General features: G+C 37.7%; 1 protein-coding gene across 3 annotated transcripts in view; it reads left to right on the forward strand.

Moving 5' to 3' along the window:
* Positions 1–9,285: 9,285 nt before the first annotated feature.
* The window catches only part of LOC101171060 (cadherin-1-like), a 42,955-nt gene continuing 32,360 nt past the window's right edge, over positions 9,286–19,880 (forward strand). The window contains exons 1-5 of one of the 3 annotated variants that reach the window (XM_023963127.2): positions 9,286–9,497; positions 14,703–14,817; positions 16,335–16,423; positions 16,642–16,842; positions 19,663–19,803. In XM_023963127.2, coding sequence (XP_023818895.1) covers positions 9,447–9,497; positions 14,703–14,817; positions 16,335–16,423; positions 16,642–16,842; positions 19,663–19,803 — 597 coding nt within the window. In that variant the 5' untranslated portion in view covers positions 9,286–9,446. Of the gene's footprint in view, positions 9,502–14,702; positions 14,818–16,334; positions 16,424–16,641; positions 16,843–19,662; positions 19,804–19,880 lie in introns of all 3 variants that reach the window. The other 2 variants (XM_078931703.1, XM_078931705.1) reach the window with 2 other exon arrangements.

The following is a 19,880-nucleotide window of genomic DNA, read 5'->3' on the forward strand; positions in this document are numbered from 1 at the left end:
TCCATTTACATGAAGCAGAGCTGCATGGTTTCCAAAATTACCTCAACCAAAGAGCTACTTCTCTGCTCCACACTTCTTTAATTAAAAACCAAATTGAAACAAAGGCCAGTACATCAAGTTGTTTAAGAACAGCAAAAATTAATAAATAAATTCATACATTTTCCGTGGGTGTATTCAGATTTGTTCCAAATCAACAGGGTATGGACACATTTGGCTCACCTAAAGTGAACCAAATGTGTCTGATTCACTGTTAAGACCAAGACCCTCACTGGGGGCCACCAGGATTCAGATTTTGGTCTGCACCAGAGTCCGGATGAGCTTTCACACCCGCCATACAAAGCAAACTTGCAGATGAAACAAATTCTGGTGCAAATCAAAACTGCTGGTGTGGCTGCACATTCACACTGCACAATAGAGAGAGGACCACATTTTCAGTTAAAAATCATGCAATTTCAATATGGGCTGGATAGCCTTAAATGACCTGATCAGCTTTAGATCTAAATGTAATAACAGTTTTTTTAATGACTTTCCAAACTCAATAATTACTGTCATATTTTTTTCATTTTGTTCAGCTTTATTTATGAATAAATGTATTTTATAATATATTTTCCTGTTTTAGCGGAAATTCACATTGGTCTCCATTTAACCTTTGTAGAATTTTACTGTTTGTATTTTTTCTAATAGTGTTGCAATGTGTCAATTAAATAATAAAGTTTCACTTATTCATTCATTTTATTACACACGATAACTTGAATTGAGATTGACATGAACCCATTTTTAGTTTAATGTCCTTTTCGTATTTTCCTTTTCAGATAAGAAAGTGAGAATTTCAAGATAAAAACATGCTTTTTGACATTTCTGTATTTAAACTTTATTTTCTTTTTTGTTAGTATTAGTTTTTTTGTTATTCACTGCATTCAGGTTCGCAGTGTGTGATGAGCTTACAGCGACTCAGAACCAATTCATCTGGGAGAATGGATAACTGTGGGTCAAGAGCATTTTGCAGTTCTTAATAAAAAGAGGAGGAGCCAATGCATCAGCACAGTTCAATCATTCACGGGGCTGCTGAAGCCTATCTTGGTCACTTGTGGGTGAAGACAGGGGACATCCTGGACAGGTTGCCAGTCTGTCACAAGGCCACATTTCACACTCATTTTTTAGTGAGCACCGATTAACTAATGAAACGTGTTTTCGGACGGTGGAAGGAAGCCGGAGTCCCTGGAGAAAATCCACACATGCATAGGGAGAACATGCAAGCTCCACACAGAAAGGTCCCCCATTGGTGTTCTTTTTCAGGTCCCCCAGCCGGGACTTGAACCTAGGGGCAAAGGTGCCACCGTGCCCAACTGATGGATCTAGAGATAAACCAACATTTTTTCAAACATATGCATGAAGTAAGAGAGGACACAGACTCATTTGGTACCTTTTTTCAGAGAGCCAGACAGAACGTTTACTCATGCAAATCTCCAAATCTGCTCTGAGTTCACAATGGTCTGCCCTCTGCATTTATTTAATTTAGGGTTGTGCCTTGGTTGCAATTTGTTTTGAAGCTCTAAAGAATTGAAAATGGGAAAAAAAGCACACAACTGCAAAAGCAAAAGTGAAATAACTTCTGCACAGCATCTTAAAAAACATCAGCTCAAAGCAGGTATCGCACTCCCATTGCCTTTGTGATTTGTGCACGCTTCCTGCTTTTTGAAGATCGCTTGGTGTGAAATGAAACTGTGTCTGCATTTGAATATCACCGTAGAAGGTCACACAAGCATTCATCTCATAATCTAAATTGGAATATGAAGCAAAGCAAATATATAATAACAATAAATGTAAAAAACAGTTTCAACATCAACACAGCTCTAAAAGTGAAACACAAACTGAACATGTTTGAGCGAAGACATGACTGGGCCTGTTGGCACAACAAAGGCTAATCTTTGTCTCATTTCTAATCTCTCCTCGCAGCACTTTTCCAGAAAGGTGTATCTTTTCATGTCAAGGCACCGCGGTCACGTGACCGTGTTCCTGAGAACTCTGAGCAGAAGGCTGCTTAAGAACAAAGAGCTGATGGAAACTAAAAGGCTGGAAGCAGCTTGATGATGGGCTTTTAAAAGGAAGCACCATGTTGAAGGACAGTGAAAGTGCTTTAATGCTGCTGTCAGCTGCAGACATATGGATGAGCTCTACAGTCTTCCACTCTGTCTTCCCTGCGGAGCTTTTCCTGTAAACTGAATGTGCTGAAACATCCCAGAGCAGGAAATGAGCCCTTTATTCTAGCCTATCCCCGATCTGCAACACACATCCCTCTAACAGTCTTATCTTTCAGGTAACTCTTCAATTTGTAGCTTATTTATTTTTAAGAAATATCAGGGCAGCAAGATCTAATGGGAAACTGATCAGAATGTGTCCTGACATTAGCTACTGCTGCTGTGAAAAGACTTACATTTAGTGAAGGGTTACAGAATGACCACCCACGGACGATAAATGCACAGAAAATCCTGGATGTGCTCCATTGTTGCCTTTTCTTTTACTGATTTGGAGGAGTAATCTAAAATCATAGAACACAATTCAGCCCAAACATTGGATCCCATAACCAGGTTGAAGTTTAGGAAAATCTGTTTTTTCCCCCCACGAAAATCTGTTTACAGTGTAAACACTTCGAAGCCCACAGCAAAAACTAAATACAATCTCTAAAGTCAGAATATTTTGTTGTCTTGCAAGAAAAAAAGAAAGTATCGCTTTAGAAAGTATTACATGTTAAATGCATTAACGGTTCAATTGATACCATATTTTTGCTGTACTGACTATTATCCTATAATTAAAACGTTTACACCACGATTTAGCTCCTAAATCAGCAAAAGACCACATTTCTTTTTTTTAAGCATATGAAAATATTTAACTACTTTCTAAATTTAAGGAATAATAAAACCTTTAGCAATAAAGATTCTAAGAATGTATTTTTTCATTAGTTTTTTTTTTTTGCCAAATTTAAACTTACTGCAATATTGTGACATGGATGACTGTTCCATGTAGGTGTTCAATGGCTGCATGTAGTTTGGGGATGTTTTAGGAAAATCTGAAAAAAAATGATTTGGCTCCCCAACAAATATTACTATATGTTCCTTTTAATAGCTTTGAAAATTAGGCAGCTAACTAAGATTCATAAAGTTATGCTAAAGTTTTTCCACTAAAAATGTTTTTTATCTAAAATAACACTCAGTGATGATCACACAAATGTCCATCACAGAAGCTAAAATAATGGGTCAACAGGTTAGTAAGTCATTTTGCTGTGAGTGAGGAAATGTGGACAGAATAATTGCATTTACAAAGAGGTTATGAGGAGTTTTTTGGTTATGCAGTGTGTTATTTTTTTCTTTTCTTTATTGTCTGCTGGTTTTGTTAATTCAATCATGAATACATGTATCTTCAAATGCACTATTAGCTGTTTTCATTTCATGGACGACATCAAAAAGGATCCAGAAAGTGTTTTAGTAAATGGTCTTTTTGGCTTTTTTTCATGTTTGACTTTGTGTTCTGTCTGTTATAGCATTTAATGGTCTTTGCTTAAAGACAACCTTGTCAGTTTGGTTACACAGTCCCAAGGACAACGAGGCAATCAGCACATCAAATAAAAAGGATTTATGTTTTGATGCCTGGAAAACCTAAAATAATACAGATTTGCAAAATTTGTTCCAAAAACTACACTCTCTTTAACCCTTGTGCTATCCTAGGCACTTTACCATTGGGAGTTGGGTCATCTAGACCCACTAGACAGTGCGCTGAACCTTTTTTCTTCTATGATTTGTGATCTTCACTGGTGTCCATGGATTACATGAAATCTTTCCACCTTTATCCAGCTTTGTCATGGTAGGGAGAACACATCAATGTAAGGGTGGGGTCACCTAAGATAGCACAAGCGTCAAAATCTTTAGTAAAAGATTGTTTTCAAAGAGTAAAGTTAGTACTGCTACTGTTAAGAACAAGAGGTTAAACTGTGGATTCATAAACCATTCAAGGCAAGCATGATTAAAAAAAAAAATCAAATAAAAAAACACAACGTCAGTGCTATGACTTATTTTTATTTTTCTTTGCTTAGAAGAAAATGAAAAATAAGCTCATTTATGAACAGAGCAGTGGAGCTTCAACTCAAATGATCTCTCAGGGTTTTAATCTAAATGGACCTTCCAAAAGTGGTAGAGCCTCTCCTGTGACCATGTTTCAGTTTAGTCCGAGAGATACTCATCAGACCAGCGGGAAAACAGGATCAGAAACCATGTGAGACTCATCGCCTTTACACTTTAGGAGAAAAAGAAGCTACCACTTCTGCAAATGTGAGGCTGTGCAGAGTGCAATCATTGTGCAATGCTCCAAAAACTGGATTTTTAGGGGAAGACCATTTAGCAATTAAAGGCAGAAAAATGCTTATCTTTCTCAGATTCAAGAGTGAATCAAGGCTCAGTCATATTTCATAGTATTTTAGCGCGAAACCTCCTCATCTAAGTCTTTGATATCCAGCAGTTTCTGTGTTAGCAGATACTTCAGCCTCTAATCATTAACCAGGGAGTTAATCATTGACCAGATAATGTTAAAACTGCCTTTTCTGACAGCCTCAACTCAGACATTCTCACGGGGAGTAAGACGCAGAAAGACATGTCGGGCAGATCAAAGATTCCCATGGATTTTTATTTTGAACCAAAGAATTCCAATTATTTTGCTCAGTGAGTCACTAAAGCTCAAAAAAAAAGTTAAGCTTAGGTTTAACTCAGACCAGACAAAATCTTACAAGACAACCATATTAACCTTGATCCTTGTCCTTTTCTTTTAATCATAGTTTTCTAGTGTGGGACTTACTAAGGAAACAAAGGTCATTTCCTTTGCTGCTTTCCATGAAAGCAACTTCTCTTTTACTTTTCTCACAGATCATATTCAATTAAAACATTTCTGAAAATGTGTCAAATCTTAAAGTTGATAAAATGTCAAAGACAACAACGTGACTTCTGAATAGAAGCAACGTTTAATAAACAGTGTTGAAAGCCAGGGACGTTCATAAAGTAACCACTATAGGTGACCTGTCACACATTGTTTTTGTGTATACTTTACATTTTTGGAACATGAAAAGCATGCAATGCTCACACAATGAGCAAACCATGTAGTCACATGACTATTTTGGTTTACGCTGCATCCATTTGAACCTTTTTTACATTTGATATGATGTCATCAAACACTTACTGCACCATTATAGACAAATAGGTTGGACCAACATGCCTGTTAGCAGCTGGAACACACCAGGTACAAGACTGTTGTAGAGATGACCGAATCCATCAAAGGTCCATCAAAAGCTCATTTCAGTTAAATCAGCTGAACTGTCCCGGTCCAATAATCTTTTAATCTATTTCCAAGGTCTTCCCAGTAGTTTTTTTTTATTATGGTAATGCCGTTTTTAGCCTGAATAAAAAAAAATTGTGTCATTTTCTACGACACCGTTTCTGCAGGAGTTCATTAGAATTTCACCTCTGAGTTGTGGGCGGGACTGTTGGCGTGGAGTAAGCCTGCCCTTACCTCCCATCATCACTTTGTCTACACATTGTCTCGCTAGCCTACAGCCCCTCACACCCCCAACCTGAACCTATGTTTGTCTTCCAGGGGATGCATCAGAATGGGGTGGAGCAGGGATCTTGTGGTCCACCTACGTCACAGACTTTTTTACACGGCACCTTTTTTTCCTCCTCCTAATTCACAATGATTTGAATAAAGAAGCTTCATTTTCTTTCTGTATGTCCTCCGTCATCAGAAAAATGCCACGAGAACATGTTAAAAACACCAAAAACACAATTTTCATCGAGGTTGGAACTAAAATGCATTGGCGAAGGGAAAGAACATGAGCTCTACAGTGCTGCCTGTTTTGTCAGGATGCAGTGGGTTTTCTGAAGCAGCTATACGTTCTGCTCCAGTCCCACAACAATAAGCAAACTACATCAAGTTCTGAAAGATGCTTGCATGTTTCCTTTCATAGATGGAGCAAAATACATATCTCCAGGGCCTCTGTTGTGTGATTTAATGTCTACGGCTGTTGAGTTCAGATGGAAACGATTTCTTGTGTCCAAGAATGTTGTTGGATGAAAATGACAATAAAATCCATCAGCAGAAATGACGGACAATGGGGTTGTGATGGAAGTGTAGCTGACTTTAAAAACTACAGGCTGCCTTACAAGAAACTACTTTTTAATAATAATAAGGAAGTGGAACTAAAGAAGCTTCAGGGTCATGAGAAAATTATGTTTTTCCTTTAAGTAGTTTTTTTAATAGTTTAAATGAGCTGCAACGTTATTGGTTTTATACCAGTTGATGTATAACAGGACAGAAGTGGTTTGAGTGTATCTGGTTTCTTCTTTCTGTGTCATTTTTTTTTTTAGATGACGCTTGGCCCTTACTGTTATTAGGGAGTGTGTGAACTTCCCAGCAGAGAAGAGTTTGGGAGGAGCGGTAGATTTCCACAGATCTTTCCAGGGTTAATAACTCCCACAGGTTACCATCATGACACACATACACTTACTGTCTGTCTGATCTTGTTCTCCTTCTCACAACAGTCTCCTTTAACTTTTAGTTTTGTCTGTGTCTTTGTTTTATGACTGAGCTACTGTTAATTATTGCTCAAAAAGATGAAGGTCCTGTGTTTCTGAGACACTAAGACCCATTCCGCTCCTCATCTGACCTCAGGTTCATCTGGAGTCTGGGAGGTTGTTGTTCATTCTTGGAAGTCAGTGAAGGTACTTGAGCCGACGTTTTGTGCATGTGTGAGCATGTGAGAAACTTCAGTATCTGAAAGCACACAGGATAAGAAAACTGTTGGGATAAACTTCATCTCAGCACAGAGACAAGGTCAGCTGGTGTTTGCTCGCTGTCAATAATTCGTCCAGCTTCTTGGCTGCTTTGTGTTCTTTGTTTTAATCTGCTCCTGTGTTTTCATGATTCCTAGTTTAACCTGGGTTTATGCCTGTGGACTTCACTGTTGGCTTTTTGCCTCACCTTCATCATGTTGGTTAGAAATTTTCTGCACTGCTCCTCCCTTGTTTTTTTTTATCATTTAATCACAGTGAAGGTGGATTCTTTTTGCTCTGTTCTCCCACATCATTGGACTAGTTCCCATGTCTAACCTTGGTCACATTCTGTTCAATCCCTCACCTGTTTATTATGGGATTGTCTTCTCTGCAGCACTGTGTATTGTCTTGATAATACATTTTCGTTTTTTAAACTTGATTGCCTGAATGAGTTGAATAAGTTACCATGATGTCTTCCTCCAACAATAAACTGGTAAAGCTTTTTTGTCAGTATAAGTGTTGAAACTTGATATAAATAAATAAAAACAATGTTTTTTTTTCCTTGTAGATTAGCTGGCCATCATTGCATCTTCATGTTAAAATATTCATGAAGTAGACATAAACTGTACAGCAAAGGTTCTCCACTCATAGCTCCTCCTTTTGCTCCTTTTTTCTATAAGCACAGTGTTCTAGTAAAGACTCAAAAGCAAAAGAGCAAAAATTGGCATTCATAAAATGATATCTTTAACCTCAACTATGAGAAAATGCCTCTTTTATATGCCAAATTCTATTTACTTTTGAAACTATAAGGTTTACTTTTTAATGTTTCAGTAATGTTCATCAACCACAAATATTTATTGTATGCCACAGCAGATTATGAATAAAGCTGCTATGAGTTAACAACAGCATGTCTGTCCCACGATTACTGAGGTCTATTTTAAGCCCGTTTTCATTCCAGGTTGGAGAACTATAACCAGGACACAGCTGAAGGCGTAAACCTTGAAGATGCCTGAACACCTGGGGCACACCTGGTGCATGCTACTTAAAGAGCATGCATGATCTCTGATTAACCAAGCAGCTTTCCAAAAAAAAGCGACTCCCTTGTAGGAGCTCAGACAGGAGCAGTTTTGTTACATTGTGCTGTTAAATCAAAAAGAAACATTCAGGTAGATTTAGGTTTGATCTTAAAAGAATTTCAAAATGATCCAAACCTCACATGTTAGTTATTGAGACAACATTTTACAGAGGATAAAATAAAATAAAAATTGGTGGTGGTGTTGATTGTTTGTTTAGTTTATGTTTATCTTTTAGTTTTAAGCAGTTGTATTATATTTTTAGCCACATTTTAAAAGAAGATTTTCGTGTCTAATTTTTTGTTGGTGGTTATCATTTTTGTACACACAAAACTGCAGGGAACCTTTATTGATTTGAAGATGTCTGAGTTCTGGAGTTCCAAACAAGCCCAAATCATTACCCTTCCACCACCGTGCCTCACAGATGTTTTCTGATGTTTTGTGGTTTTACATATTCAAAGTCCCGGTCTTATCAATTGCTCGAAGAAACTGCGGACAGGAAGGGAATCAAGATCCATTTGACTGTTATGCATATTGCTTGGAGCGAAACACAACAGAAAAGTTTTTCTGATTATATGATTTTACTTTATTCTTTTTCTGGGATGGAAAGCTTCAGAAACAATACCACAGTCATTGTGATATGGGGTCACTCTGGGTTCAGTGGAGCCGGCACTTAAGGTGTGCTGCAATATTTTGTAAACAGAATGGGCATTTTGCTCACAAAGCCAGCAGTTCAAGACATTTGGCTCAGTCACAAGAGTTTAACATATAATTTTGAAATGATTGCTTTAGATGTAAAACCTAAAACATAAAGTCGGACATTCCTGACCCAAGTTTAATCAAATGCATCTCAGAGTTAGATAAAAGTTGAACGTCTGTTTTTAGGAACTAACATCAAATACAAGTATAAAGTTGTTGTAACAATGGCAAGCCTAAACTTTTAATTGATATTCCACCTTGTACCAGTTTTTGATAGATAGATAGATAGATAGATAGATAGATAGATAGACAGACAGACAGACAGACAGACAGACAGACAGACAGACAGACAGACAGACAGACAGACAGACAGACAGACAGAGAGATAGATAGATAGATAGATAGATAGATAGATAGATAGATAGATAGATAGATAGATAGATAGATAGATAGATAGATAGATAGATAGATAGATAGATAGATAGATAGATAGATAGATAGATAGATAGATAGATAGATAGATAGATAGATAGATAGATAGATAGATAGATAGATAGATAGATAGATAGATAGATAGATAGATAGATAGATAGATAGATAGATAGATGCCCCACACAACGTCCATGCTGGGTGGTTTTTTGCTGTGTCAGGCAGTTTTCAGATGGCTTTTGGGCTGGAAAACTGTGACACTATTTGGCAACACTGGCTGATGACACTCATAAGTTGAAAGCCTTTGCAGCGGCTAGATGGGAGTGAAAACACCCTGAGGATTACATTTCAGGAGACTTTTAAACTGATTTTTATTTTTCCTCTCTATACTTATTTTCGTATCAACCGGAGTACAGAAAAGAGCTTTCACACACAAATGGGGATCGCTTGGATTGTGGTTTTTGGAGTTATTTTCTTCATTCTTACGGTGAGTTTAACTTTTTTTTTAATACAGACTACGTTGTGCGTGTAGTATTTTATGAGTATGATTTTTATTTATAAACGCATTATAAACATTATTTTTCTGCTTTAAACCTTGTTGGATTAAGTTTCGCTTCGTCCTCGAATCTGCTTTATTTAGTAAATGGAAGTTCAGATTTACAACAGAAATGATGGTGGTTGGTTAACTAAATAAATAATATAATAATTCACTTTATTTCAGACTCAAATGCGGTCCATAAAAGAAGACAGATATAACACACATAATAAAATAAATAAATAGATAAACAAAACCAAAAAAACTACAGTTTACCATAATTTAAAAAGAGTATAATTTCTGTGCACAGTGTTTCCTCAAGGCGGAAGTGTAGCGGCATGAGCTTCTTTTGGGATCATTCAGAGACATGATAATTGAATATTTAGACTTGTCCAGGCGCTCCATGAGGTTGTATGTAAGCTTACCCAGTAGTGCTTCACAGGTGGGGATGTGAGCATTCACAAACAGCTGACTGGCTCTTTACCACCTGGGCAGCTGTAGCAGAAGCTTAAAGGCATTGTTATAGGCCACTATGAGTTTACAGAATGTCCCATGTCCAGAATTCCACCACAGAGGAGCCGTGTACAAAGGAATGCAATAAGATCTGAACAACGGACACTACACTTGAATAGAAAACATACTGAATTTTCTTATCAGCATATTTGCCTGAGCATAAAGTTTACAGTACTGTCTCTGAATGTCTCTGCCATCCCGCCAATCATCAGTAGTGAAGTGTCCAAGATATTTGATGATTGAGGATGTTCCAGACGCTTTTCCCAAAGCATGAAAACAGGAAAGTTTATATTTTTGTAATCTTTGGTCCTAACAATCATTAGGTTGCTTTTAGAAGGGTTGTAGTTAATGTCAAAGTCTCTGCCATAGTCAGAGCAAACTTTTAAAAGTGATTGTATCCCAGCCCTATAGGGGCTAAAAATGACAAGGTCATCAGCGTACATAAGAGGCTTAAAAACTTGACATTCAACAACACACCCAGTTTTGTACAGATTTAACTTGGTAGATAGATCATCAATAGATATACATTGAATAGAAATGGAGAAAGGATCCCTCCCTGTTGAATGCCATTGCTTATATAAAAAGGCTCAGATAAAATATTGCCCCATTTGACACTATTGTTTGATTAGCATGCCAGAAAGCCAGGAATCGTACCAGATATTTCATTACACCTCGAAAAAAAGCTTTCGAAATAGTTTGTGGTGGTTCACCCTGTCAAAAGCCTTAGTGGCATCAAAAAACACAAAAATACAGATGATTTTAGATTTAGGTATATCCCAACTATTTCCTGTAATGTGTAAAAAAACAAATCAGTGCTGAGGCTTTTTTGAAAAACCAAAATGATTTTCACTTGTTAAAAGATTCACTTCGATTTCATTTTTATCGATATTTTAAATGCTCGACTTTGAAGTTATCTAGACCACATGCTTTGTCTTCTTTTATCTTTAAATTTGCATCATGAATCTAACTTGCACGAATCACCACTGTGTCAGTGATATCCACATTGTCAATGGAAACTGCATGGCCTTTTACCGAATTAAGCAAGTCAGAATAATGTTTTTGCCATAAATCAGTAATGTTTTCCGCACCACATACTGTACACCTTCAATGTTGGATTGCAATCAATTTTTACAATTATTCATAACATTAACCTCCTTCCAGAATTTATGTTAATCATTACTTTGTAGACCTCTGGCCAGAGAATCTGCTCTCATCATGTTTTCTAGCCTTTTAATAAAGCGAAGTGCATGTTTGAATCTAGAAGTAGTCACTTTCTTGCTCTCGAACAATGCACTTTGTCGAGATTTCCCTGCTTCAAGCCAGAATGTGAAAGCATCCCTGGCAGCAGCATGATGTTCAGCTACAAAGTCTTTCCAGCCTGGCTTAATAGTCCAGCTTTTATGACTCCTGCTTCGTAGGCAGAGACTTGTATCTTTTACAGCTTTGACTATATTTTCATCGAGCTCACACAACTCATTGCAATCAGTAGCATTTTTGCAGTTTAGATCACAGCATGCCAGTACATCTCTGGGTAATTTTACAGCCTGCAGATGAGTATCTGTGGTTGCTTTGTATTTATTGATGTCCTCATTTGTAAATTTAGTCCAATTAAGTTTGTCTGTAAGATCATCATATTCTTTAGTCACAATAGATGGTATATTTGCCACATTTAACCCTTGTGCTATCTCAGATGACCCCACCCTTGCATTGACGTGTTCTCCCTACCATGACAAAGGTGGATAAAGGTGGAAAGATTTCTTGTAATCCATGGACACCAGTGAAGATCACAAATCATTGAGGAAAAAAGGTTTAGCGCACTGTCTAGTGGGTCTAGATGACCCAACTCCCAATGTTAAAATGCATAGGATAGCACAAGGGTTACAGAGAAGACTACTGGTATGTGATCTGAAGTAGCCAAATTATACAGGATATCTATATTTCTCAGAGAAGCATGAGCATCCGCAGTACAGACACAGTGGTCTAGCCATGAGGTGGAATGCCAGGCATCCCTCATATAAGCTTGATAAGGTGAGATTATTTTCTTGAAAAAGAGACTAAATGATTAGCAGATATTGATGAGTTATCTGAGAGATCAGCATTAAAATCTCCAATAACAAACACACAAGTCGAGCTGCTATCCTCAGGGTGGCAGTGGCTCAAGTGGTAGAGAAGGTCGTCCATGGCCGAAGGGTCGGCGGTTCGATCCCCGCTCCCCCAGCCAGCTGTCGTTGTGTCCTTGGGCAAGACACTTCACCCTCCCTGCCTCCAGTGTAGCTCCACTGGTGTGTGAATGTGCGTGAATGTCCCAGTGATGGTCAGAGGGGCCGTTGGCGCAAAACTGGCAGCCACGCCTCTGTCAGTCTGCCCCAGGGCAGCTGAGGTTACATCAGTAGTTACCATCACCAAGTATGAATGAGGAGTGAATGAATAATGGACACATTGTAAGCGCTTTGAGCAACAAGAAAAAGCACAGATAAATCAAACCCATTATTACTATTATCCTCATTAAATGTTTCTGTGAATGCTAATTTGTGTAAAAATTCATCTTCCATAGGGCATATAAACATTTAGTGTTGTAAATTTCTTATCAAGCCAACAGCCCAATCAACGTTAAGTAACATTAACAACAGTGTCATACTTAACATTCCAGAGGATAGCCACGCCCCCAGGAATTCTACCACAAATAATTCTTGTGCTCAGAACCGTGGTGGATTCACCAGTACCATGAAAATCCACATGTAATGAGTTCAAATTATCCAAGTCCTGTTCACCAAGCCAAGTTTCTTGGAGACAAGAAACATCACACTCAGTTTATCAACAACATAGCGTCTTGATTTATCAGCAACACTATGTCCAGTACGAAGGCCACGTGTATTATATGATACAATCCGCATGTTTTGTCTTCAAATAAGATGACGCAAAATTGACCTTTTACGCGTTTGTTTCGGCGCCATCCACCATAGGAACAGATGTCTTAGTCACAATCTGAGTGTTTTTTGGGAAAACCACTGACTGCAGAAGTTTGTTCTATACGGCAGGGTTCATAGTTGCGCCTCACATAAACACCATCCGGCCAGAGCTCAGGCACAAACATGTCAGCCACAGCATTATATTCAGCAGTGATGTGGAAAGAGCTGAATCTCCCGTGTGCAGTCTTCATTTTCCTGCATTTAACTTCCCGACCCAATTTCCCTTCCAGGTATTTGCTAAGTGTAACAGCATCCAAACTGGGGGACAAATTTAGTTGCAAGAACACTCATCATCTTTGTAATCACTCCGTGAATATTAGGAATAGGGCCAGTTCCAACAATGCCAGGAGTTTTGCGCGAACGTCCAATTGTGGCTTTGAAACTGAAGCAGGTTTTACATCTATTCCTTTCTGCCGGACGTCCATCCCGCACAACAACACTCCACATTGGAGATGGCGGAGCTTGTCCTGCAGGCTGATCGGCCTTACTGCCAGCTGGTTCCTCTGTGTTTGTTAGCTTAGCACCGGTGAGTGTTTCAGCTCCATCGCAGTGATCCGGTTGTCCATCGATGCCGTCACAGCATGAATATTTTCACAAGCAGTAGTTTGAGACTCCAGAGTGAGTTTCATGCAGCGCATATCATTGTTTAGTTGCTCCATCCGTGATAGCAGCGCCTAGACGTCAACATGATTGACTGAAACAGGAGGCAGTTCATCCAAATAGTGCGAGACAAACCTTGGATCATTGTCCCCACACTCGTTTTTGCACTTTCAGACACATCTTTACGTTGTTAATATCCTTTTGCGTGCCTTTGTGAGAGATGCAGCGTTGAGAGGTATTAGGGCAGACCTCAAACAAAACTTTCTTTGATGATTCAATGTGCTCAAAGCTGAAATTGTTTGTCACTTGCAAAGAAATTTCGTCATGCCTCAGCAGTCTCATTTTCACAACCAAAAAAGTTTAAGAGTTCGTCTTCCACAAAAAATCGCTGGTTTTAATGATCTCAGGTTTAATGCGGGAAAGACCAGCAAAACGTCGGCCTCTTCTGCCGCCATCTTTCAACCTTAAACTAAAGTGGTAATTTAAAAGGAAAAAAGAAAGTTATTGAGTATTGGTGTTAAGCATTTGGTGCGCGCGTCGTGTGCGCTTTTTCTCCTCTTCCCAAACGATCTTAACGTCGCAGTTGCTGGAAGGGCCTCGCCCTTCTGCCGTTGATGACATCAGACAGGTTAAGTAGTTTCAAATCCGTCCGTCCGACTTTGACCGAGTTTTACTGAACGTTCCCGATCAGAATGTATGTGTTTTCCGTGTTAATAGTTTAGCTTTAACCTTAAAATTAGACAAAAACTGTATGACAAGCACATTCCAAAAACCTGGAAGGCATATACAGCCAATACAGATTTATTTATTCCATAAATATTTATGTCATTTAAATTGCTTTAAAACTCAATTGTTTCTCCCCTTTAGTAAATACCTGTTGTTTTTTTGTTGTTGTAAAAGCTGTTCTTTGTGGCTACATGACACATAATCCATTCTCCAATTTGTATTTTTATGATTCTTAAGAGTACATTTTTAGTTTTTTGTACAATTTTTTAAATTTCAGTTTTTGTAAAGTATGAAGAATAGATGTGATTTCGTCGTCAACCTCGGTGATTTTGCCATTTTTTCCTTGTAGGTCTCAGTTGTGTCGACCACACAGGAGTCGCCATGTAAACCTGGATTTGAGTCAGATTTGTTAATATTCAAAGTGAACAGGAAGCATCTGAAGGCAGGCACAAGACTGGGCAAAGGTATGTTCATCAAACAGTTACTGCTTCATGCTTCCTGGATGTGGTTGTGCTCATCATTGATGTTTCACATGGAAAAAATCAGGTATTTTCTGTTACGACTTTGCTCCAAAGGAGTTCTCAGTGGTTGTAGCAGCGTTGTGGATTAGGCCTGTGGAGTAATACTGAGGAGGTGATCCAAATCGATTCAAGGTCAACGATCCACAGATCGAACCATGATTCTGATGTTTTAATCAAAATCTATCTAAATGATTGCTAATTTATTTCTTTTTAGTGATGAAATAAAATGAAAATGTATATTTAAACCTGCATTTATACCTTTAGTTAGAACAGCTTTAATACTAAACAAAACAAACATCACTGCATTTTACAACAAATTCTGAAAATGTTCTCCATAGTTTTTACATCCCCAAAGTTTTGCAGACTAGTTATATTGGACAGATGACAGGAAGATAGTAAATGAAGACACAGGAACACCTCAATTCAAATGACCCTGTTACAATTAGAAAACATCTGAACTGACAGTTTGACAGACTGACATTTTTTATCACGATTGAAGGAACTTGATTACAATATTTTCATAATATTCTTTAATTTCATTCATCGTATTTGGGTTCATTAGGTTCATTATCAGTGTGTTTGAAATTGTTCTAACACAGAGGACAGATTTATTTACTCTCTGTGACAGCAGCACATGCAGTTTTTATATTTCATGTACTTAAAATTCAGCATTATTCAGTATTTTGGACTGGTCATTATTGTTTGAAGTGTATTTTTACTACACTCTATTGGATTTAGAAAGATTGCAAATTAGATTGTGAATATGTGAGTATTCAGATGCTTGTTACAGCCCTATTGTGGATTATGTTACATAATTTTATTAACATGAAATCTTCTCTTGTGATGCTGTTCTGTAAAGATCAGAACAATAACATTTTCATAAAAGTCAGTGTGCTGGTTTTAAACTATTGTCCACTAGGAGGTTATAGTTACATTATCATTTGCTTGTAAAGAACAGTCATTTTCAAGCAGGTCTTTCTTTACTAATAATGCTGGATAAGCACATTTATGGGGGTGAGTTACTTGAAGTCATTATGGTAATTGTTTCCTGAATCTGTAGAAACTTGAATCTGCATTTACATCTGCAGCACTGAATGCAACCTTTGATTTGCTGGTACAGACAAAAAAAGTCCTAAATCATGACCACAAAAGGAACAGGAATAACCAGCAGGTCATATTTTTGTATTTTACCGTAAGAGAAGACAGTGTTTTAAACTTACAATGTGATGAAAAATGATACAGAGAAATTGTCTCTATTATTTTGTAGTTGGCATGAACTAGGTTCATTATCAGTGTGTTTGAAATTGTTAAATAAAAGTGGGGAGAATGCAGAGGACAGATGGCTGGAGGCAGATGATTTGCTTTTAAAGGCAACATCCAAGAATCAAAGAATAATCTATTTGTAGTAGAGATTTTTGTTATTTAATCCGTTTGCTTTGTGTGTTTTTTTCTTCTTGTAGTTGGATTCACTGACTGCACAGATCGTACAAGGTTTCTCTTCAGCACAGATGACAGTCATTTTGTGTTCACTACTGATGGAGTATTAAGTGTGAGTAACATTCTTGACATGAATTTAAAAAAAAATTCTCTTTTTTATTGTTTTTCTAAAAATCTGACACTTTTGTTTTATAAGTGACAAACTCAACTCTCAGTCTTTGTCTGATGCTTTTTAAAAATCCTATCCTTGACCTTCACTGCTTTGATGAATATTTAAATTCCTTTTGAAACTTTTTTACAGTTAACCTTATTTCATATCCGATGTTTTAGGTGAAAAGAGCAGTTGTTCTCCATGAAGGACATCAGGACTTTTTTGTCCACTCCTTGGACTCACAGGGCAACAAAATGACTGTTCCTGTCATGGTCCTGCGACATGGACATCACCAAAGCAGAGATGCTGAGCGGCACCATGGAGACCACAGACACCAGAACCATCACAACACTGAAGTGGATTCTGCCGATACCAAAGAGGTAAGTTCAGATGAGCAATAGAAAGGGCCCTGAAAGTATAAGTTTTTATAATGGTTATCCATCTGCCCGCCCATCTTCTCCTACTGTGGGGGAGCCCAGACCCCATACTCCTTAAGTACATCCCACATAACTCTTTAATCGTTATGATTAAACACTTCTTCCAAGTCCACAAAACCCATGTGGATTGAATAAGTGAATTCCCATAAAGCTTCTAGCACTCTGGAAGATGAAAAACTCATATACTGTTTAATAACCAGAGTGAAAACAATTCAGTCAAAAAATTCAGTCCCTCATAAACCCTTCTCCAAGACCTCCATGAAATCCTTCCATATCCAAATTTTTGCCTCTTCAACTGCTCCTGCTGCATGTTGCTTGGACTGCTAATGCTTGTCAGTTGCATGGGAAGTTCCACGTGGCAGCTAGGCTTGATGCACGATCACGGTACATTGTCCAGTCTGTTTGGTCCTCTTGGGTTTCAATCAGAGAAACCTTCCTTCCCAATCTCACCTTTTTAAGATAGATACTACTAGATAGATAGACTTTGTCTGTTTCAACATGGCAGAACACAGTAAATTTAGAAAAATAAAAGAATAATAGATTAAATAATAATAGTTTATTAAAAAATGATAAATACATAAAAATCCCAGACTGCATCATCCACATACAGTTTAGACTGAGTACTATTAAGAATTAAGTAGATTAAAAGCGTTGGGGATAAATTATTTTTTGTAGATTTCTTTTTTTTTGGCCAACAGAGAGTTTTGCCTCTTCTGTCTGACAGCAGCAGAGAGGAGTGAAGGGGAGTGATGTCCTCTGTGATCATCAGTGATCACCTGTACAGGTCACTGAGAGCGGACTGTGGTGTTTGAGTATTTCGGTGGCCTGATCAATTATTTTAGGGAGATTTTTTTAAAAGTTGAACCAGGAAGAAATATTAAATTTGGGAATGGATTCTAGAAGTGAAACGTACACCGTTGACAAGATGTCCTCCAGTAATATTAAAAACAGTTTTAATTTTGGATGGCGGTGTGGCTGTGCTTTTTTTAAAGATACTTTCTCCATGGTGTCAGAAGGACAGGCTTTTGTCCATTACTGTTCGCATCATGAGAGGTTGGAAAAGATCCACAGAGCTGGTCTCCCCTTTGCCTCTATACACAACTTTTAACATACTGTAGATGTTAAGGTCCAAGGAGTTTTGAGTAAACATGCAGACATGAAGTCCTTTTACGGAACAATGTAGTCTATAGTCAGAGCACTTTCATTAACCCTTCTAGGGGTTCAAAGAAAGCAGGGTTCTATGCACTGTTCTTTAGCCCATAGGGAAGACCACAATAAGAGACTTGTCTCTGACAGATGTAGGCACTGGGACACAATCTTCTTCATCAACTGGATAAGATGAGAGATGTAGGTGGGACAATTTATAAAACTCAAACCAGCCTGGCTGAGCCTGGTCTTGAACTGTTTCATGATGGGACCCTGGTGGTGTAAGTCCAGGGGATGTAGCAGATCTTGATCTTGATTTGAATGTTTCAGCTGGATGAATGTGAACCACTCTTCTCTGAGACCCAACAAAGATTCCAAACAAGACTTCACAGTGATTGTAAGAGTAGTGGGAAATAGGCCTAAAACATCAAGGCAGGAGTTGGTTGATGATTTCAAAGCAGCTGGAATGACAAGAAAACCATTGGTTATAAATTACAGTGCAACAGTTTAACATACTGCTCGCAAAAACACAGCTGCTTTCAGTCCCGCTCCAACTATATTTTTCTCTTTTGTAAAATTGTTTTCACTGATTATATATTTATTTATATATTTTAATTATGATTATACCGTTTTATGCCCCCCGCCGAAAAAAAAACCAAAACAAAAAAACAGCGTGCAATATTGGAGCTATCCAGCCGTACAATTTTGAGTCATACTCCTGCTTGGAAATGAAGACATTAATGGATCTATTTGTCTGCTAGTGGATGCTTCGGAATCGGAGTGGAGCTGGGGGGGATTTAGCCAACCCATGGAAGTTGCTGCATCACAAACCTGAGTTTTTTCAAACAGGTTTTTTTATTAGTTCCTGATCCAACACTATTTGGATAAAGAAATAATCAGGAACACATTTTTAATATAAAACATTAATAAAAAATTAATAATTTATGTAATTTAGGTCAAGACATTTATTCACCCAGGATGGCTCAATAGAAGAAGTGTGGGTTTCTAAAATAAAAATGAACTTGACCACTAATATCTTCATATTATTATTGTTTTAACTTCTTGGTTTATTAAATATACTGTTTTTTTTTCTTTGCATATTTGTTTAAATTATCCGGTTCTGGGTTAACGACGGACAAGTATTGCCTGCCGGCTGCTCTCTCAAAAGATTTTAAGCGACTTAAATTATCAATCGACTTAATAGCGGATTATTTCTAAGAAAGACAGACAGTAATGGTGATGACTTTAAAGCTGCACTCGACGAAATTCATGCCAAGCTAGCTCCTCAATGACTTGAAACTGTGTTGGTAAGGCCTTTAAATCAGATGAAAAGTTATGAACTGGATAATGATAAATCATGTAATAAAATGGTTACGGTAGAACAGGGGTGGGATTATATAAATTCGCTTCCATCCACTCCCTTTCAAGCAATATATTTAATTTAATATCTAATTATCCTAAGTTTGATATGTCTTGGAATTAAGGTATAAATTCTTATTGTATTGCTTTGTGCATTATTCTGTGATTGCTTGAAATAAACCATTTCAAATCAAATTAAAATCTATTAACACGTAATTTATTCTGGAAAAAAAAATTCCTTTTAAAATTTGTTTTTAGACTGCAGGACATCCAGATGTTGCCGTCCCTTATTTTCCCAAGTCGAGGAATGGACTGAGGAGATGGAAAAGAGACTGGGTCGTCCCTCCTATCAACCATCCTGAGAATAGCAATGGACCCTTTCCATTTAAAATGGTTCAGGTAGGAAACATCAAAATCTGCTGCAGAACTGATAATTCCTTTTTTGAATTTGATCTTTGATTTATTTATTTTGGTTT

This window comes from Oryzias latipes, chromosome 15, assembly GCF_053564925.1.
Source record: "Oryzias latipes strain Hd-rR chromosome 15, Olatipes_Hd-rR_3.1".
Taxonomy (NCBI): Eukaryota; Metazoa; Chordata; class Actinopteri; order Beloniformes; family Adrianichthyidae; genus Oryzias; species Oryzias latipes.